This window comes from Aedes albopictus, chromosome 3 (assembly GCF_035046485.1).
Source record: "Aedes albopictus strain Foshan chromosome 3, AalbF5, whole genome shotgun sequence".
NCBI classification, from domain to species: domain Eukaryota; kingdom Metazoa; phylum Arthropoda; class Insecta; order Diptera; family Culicidae; genus Aedes; species Aedes albopictus.
Window position 1 is genome coordinate 123348771 of NC_085138.1, and position 4585 is coordinate 123353355.

The window sequence follows — 4585 nt, forward strand, 5'->3', positions numbered from 1 at the left end:
TTGAGTCATCGCAAAGTGTTCAACCCATCATACCGAATGCTATTCTGCCTATTCGCAAGAAAGTTGTGGTTTTTTACGTACAGCTCCATAGAAAAGTGTCTCGCAAATTCATCTGTATAGAACCCCCTTTTCCAGTAGTGGGAGGGTTTTCACACTAAGCTAAGAACCTTCCCCAGTTCAAAACCCCCCTCCGAATCCATAAGGGCCAGACAGACAGACAGACATTCATTTTTATATTTATATATTTAGTAATTTTTATATTTTGTTCCAACACTGACAGCTTAGTAGTACAGCAAGCAAATCTGCAAAGCCGCAAACCAACATTTACAATTACTAGGAGCTCCAGGTGTCGTCACTGCTGGAGCTGTGGTAGTGGTAACTGAAGCCTGAGTGGTTGTTGTGGTTGGTGCGACAGCGGTTGAGGTCGTTGAAGCCTTGGTTGTGGTCGTTGGGGTCAAAGTGGTGGTTGTGGGTGCCAAAGTGGTTGTAGTAGGTGCTTTCGTTGTAGTCGTAGTTGGGGCCAAAGTGGTAGTAGTTGGTGCTTTTGTTGTAGTCGTAGTGGCTACAGTAGTAGTAGTGGGTGCTTTTGTTGTAGTCGTAGTTGGGGCCAAAGTGGTAGTTGTGGGTGCTTTTGTTGTAGTCGTAGTTGGGGCCAAAGTGGTAGTAGTGGGTGCTTTCGTTGTAGTTGTTGGGGCCAAAGTGGTAGTAGTTGGTGCTTTCGTTGTAGTCGTAGTGGCTACAGTGGTAGTAGTTGGTGCTTTTGTTGTAGTCGTAGTTGGGGCCAAAGTGGTTGTAGTGGGTGCTTTCGTTGTAGTTGTTGGGGCCAAAGTGGTAGTAGTTGGTGCTTTCGTTGTAGTCGTAGTGGCTACAGTAGTAGTAGTGGGTGCTTTTGTTGTAGTCGTAGTTGGGGCCAAAGTGGTAGTTGTGGGTGCTTTCGTTGTAGTCGTAGTTGGGGCCAAAGTGGTGGTTGTGGGTGCTTTTGTTGTAGTCGTAGTTGGGGCCAAAGTGGTAGTAGTGGGTGCTTTCGTTGTAGTTGTTGGGGCCAAAGTGGTAGTAGTTGGTGCTTTCGTTGTAGTCGTAGTGGCTACAGTGGTAGTAGTTGGTGCTTTTGTTGTAGTCGTAGTTGGGGCCAAAGTGGTTGTAGTGGGTGCTTTCGTTGTAGTTGTTGGGGCCAAAGTGGTAGTAGTTGGTGCTTTCGTTGTAGTCGTAGTGGCTACAGTGGTAGTAGTGGGTGCTTTTGTTGTAGTCGTAGTTGGGGCCAAAGTGGTTGTAGTGGGTGCTTTCGTTGTAGTCGTAGTTGGAGCCAAAGTGGTAGTTGTGGGTGCTTTCGTTGTAGTAGTAGTTGGGGCCAAAGTGGTAGTAGTAGGTGCTTTTGTTGTAGTTGTAGGGGCCAAGGTGGTTGTGGTGGGTGCTTTCGTTGTAGTCGTGGCGGCCAAAGTGGTAGTTGTAGGCGCTTTTGTTGTTGTGGTCGGCGCCTGAGTTGTGGATGTTGTTGGAGCCTTTGTCGTAGTTGTCTGAAACATAATATATCAATAACGTTATTGTTTTACATATAATACAAATATACTCACCGCAGCAGTGGTAGTTGTGATAGTAGTTGAATTACAGTACATGTAATTGATTTTCTTAATATCTGGAAGCGAGAGTCCCGTATCATTTCCAAAGTCGTTAAAAGGCCATGGTTTCTAAAAATAAATTACATTATGTTATCAAGCAAGGATCTTTCAAATAAATATCCTTACAAGATTATTCATCACAGGTCGATTATAGCTGACAGCTCCACCCCACTTAGAATAGTGCATCACGCTGCCATATGCATACTCGATGCCATAGAGTTCCACTTGATCTGCAGATTTCTTTCCGAAATTGGCATTCATAAAGCTTGCTAAAAACAAATGAAATTTAAGATTTCACAAAGTTTCGGTCAAAGCACTTGTAAACCAACTTGTCTGATATTCGGGTGCCAATGCACCTTCATCAATGCTGACCCAATCGTCGCGATCCGGGCGAGTGAACTCATGGTAGAACCCGAGAGCATGCATGAACTCATGTGCTACCGTACCCGTTTCCATGCAGGCTGGATTTTGAAGATTCACTAAGTTATAATTGTTATCCAAATGCCTTCCCACATATGACCAGCATCCCGTTGCACTATTATTGATTTTAATGTAGAATTCCTCCGTGGTGCGTGGAACAAATCTGACACAAGTATTTTCCGCGTAATGGTTGATGGTCCACTGGATGTTGGCCAACTCGGCTGCAGCTGTTGGGAAACGCGGTTTGTAGATATTCTTAGCACTTATTTCTCAAAACCCAAAAAACTCACTAAAGGTGCCGATGATCTGATACGGCACAACCGCTTGCGGCCAGCGCACATAGGTATAGGTTCCTGCTAGGATTGCATTGGCCTCAACTGGGTCTTCGACCATCAAATCGAACTCCAGATATGTTCCGATTCCAGCTTCGAATGGCCTCGTTTTGTTGACGCCTTTCTTGTAATTTCTCAACCTTCTTCCTGAAAAATTCACAGCACTAGTTGTCAAAGCACGACAGAATCACCACGCGTTCACTTACCAACTTCTTCCGATGGTCTCGTAGCGAATTTCATTCCATTTCGTTTCGGACCATGTCTGTGGTCTGGGTGTAGATCGGTGGCGCGATGACGTCCTCGTCCTCGACCAATCACAGAGGCACTGCAACTGATAACCACTGCCAGTAGCACTATACAACCTAATATCTTCATTGTGGAAACGGGAGTGGTTTAAACCTAAGCAATTTATTCTACTTAAATAGTTGATTCTTCCTTGGATTCTTCTCATATTTCCATTATTGCCAGCGCAAACATATGAAGCAATCTTAGGCGCCACTAAGGGTGAAGTTCTGTTCATTCTAACAATGACTTAACAGTGTTCTTTCGCCCCGATTATGGCGGTTTTCTGAAAACAGCGTATATGACGTAAATTTGTCTTAATATAGCTACAACAGAGATATTATTGTGACCCTGCTCAGCAGCTAAACAAAGTCGTGCTGAAAGTGGCTTGGTTCGAGAACTCGCTTCATATTAGAAGTTTTCTTGATTAGATTTCGGTATCTGATGCGTGATGAAGAAAATATATGAACACAAAAACCGTGAATTGGCATAGAAGGTGATCAACGAAGAGCTCTTAGAACATCATGCTGAAAGACAGGTTCCTGTCTAGTGGTAAAGTAACGCCAAAAAAAAATAAATTATTTTAGTTCATCTTAGGGTTCCAATATTTGAGCTTCGTTATTGATTCATATAGCCCTTTCGTGACGGAGCTTAAAAAAGTGAAATTTCCATACAAATTGCTCAAATTTGGCTCTCCAGAACTCTCTGACCTTTTAACACATCATCATTTTTTTCTTTGGCATTCGCTAGAACTACTCCTTGTCTTTCGATTCGTAGCTTTGTCCACCTAGATAAATCGAAAATTAAAAATTTGCGACAGATAAAACTTTTTCATGTTTTACAATTTTTGCTCACTTTTTATTTAACTTGTTGTGGCCAATTTCACATACAACATAAACAAAAGTTTGTTTGCACACATGCAAGTATAAGTAATGGCTCAATTATCAAAACAATTTACATCAGGTAAACCAAAGACTAAACAGTTGAAAATATTACACAAAACTGTTATTGCTCAACAGCACAATTGTGCTGGTTCGTCACGAAAGGGACAGGGTATTGGTTTCCTTATTAAGCATGTGGCTCCCATTTTCATCCTATGAAATACAAAGGATTGAAGCGCTGTTTGTTTTGTTTTTTATTTTTGCATTTTTTGATAGAAGTGAGCACGTATGAAAACAAAAGGAACGGAATAAATCGGTGCCCAAATCACTTGTTTTCGAATAGGATGAAATTGGGAGCGTGAGATTACTTATGGCACTCAAACCCTATTTTTAAGCTGTTTCATTGTGCAATGCCTCAGATCAATGTCAGGTTCACTAAACAGAGCTTCCACCCTACATGACCGATTGATATTAGTTTATCAAAGAAGTGTTTCATCGTTTTTGCTAGTCACTACGCGAAACAGATGCCGCTTTGTTTTGATTATCCAGAACTTAACGTAAGAGAGCGATGTGCGCACGTGCCCAATTCTTCGAAGACAATCGCACCATTCAGCTGGTAAGCTGAGTCCACTAACCCGCGGTAATAAAAGGGAACAACCTGTCCTGGCTGTTACCAACACTTGGCTGTAAAAAGGTCACTGTCAACCTCAAAACAACTGCTAGAGACGTGCATCTAAATTAAAGTGACCAGACGTCCCGGATTGTGCGGGACAGTCCCGGATTCAAGCTAGTCGTCCCGCACTGCAAAGTGTCCCGGAAATGTCCCGGATTTCAACAGTCGGTTAAAATGTCATTAAAACATGTTGAATTGTTGCTGTTCTTCTGAAAATCAATCTTTAGACAAATGTAAATAGTAATAACAAAGTTTAACCAGGCTTACAATTGTTTTAGCATTTTAAGGATTTTAATCTGACGTTGTATAAAGTTGTTGGGAGAAGGATGAAGGTAAAATTTGGTTTTCATAAGCACTTCACACTGACTGAAGTGGACTAAT

General features: G+C 42.2%; 1 protein-coding gene across 1 annotated transcript; it reads right to left on the reverse strand.

The window, feature by feature from the left end:
• Positions 1-232: 232 nt before the first annotated feature.
• On the reverse strand, positions 233-2820 carry LOC115253519 (mucin-5AC-like). Its single transcript, XM_019687670.4, has 6 exons — positions 2575-2820; positions 2327-2515; positions 1946-2263; positions 1743-1885; positions 1572-1685; positions 233-1514 (listed from the first exon to the last, which is right to left on the reverse strand). The coding sequence occupies exons 1-6, from the start codon at positions 2741-2743 to the stop codon at positions 282-284; spliced, it is 2166 nt and encodes a 721-aa protein (XP_019543215.3). The 5' UTR covers positions 2744-2820; the 3' UTR covers positions 233-281.
• Between the last annotated feature and the right edge of the window lie 1765 nt (positions 2821-4585).

Coding starts and splice junctions, on each gene's coding strand:
- LOC115253519 (XM_019687670.4), bottom strand. CDS start 2,743: ATGAAGATATTAGGTTGTATAGTGCTACTGGCAGTGGTTATCAGTTGC. Junction 2,264..2,326: donor TCAGATCATCGGCACCTTTA/GTGAGTTTTTTG, acceptor GTTTCCCAACAG/CTGCAGCCGAGTTGGCCAAC. Junction 1,515..1,571: donor TCACAACTACCACTGCTGCG/GTGAGTATATTT, acceptor ATTATGTTTCAG/ACAACTACGACAAAGGCTCC.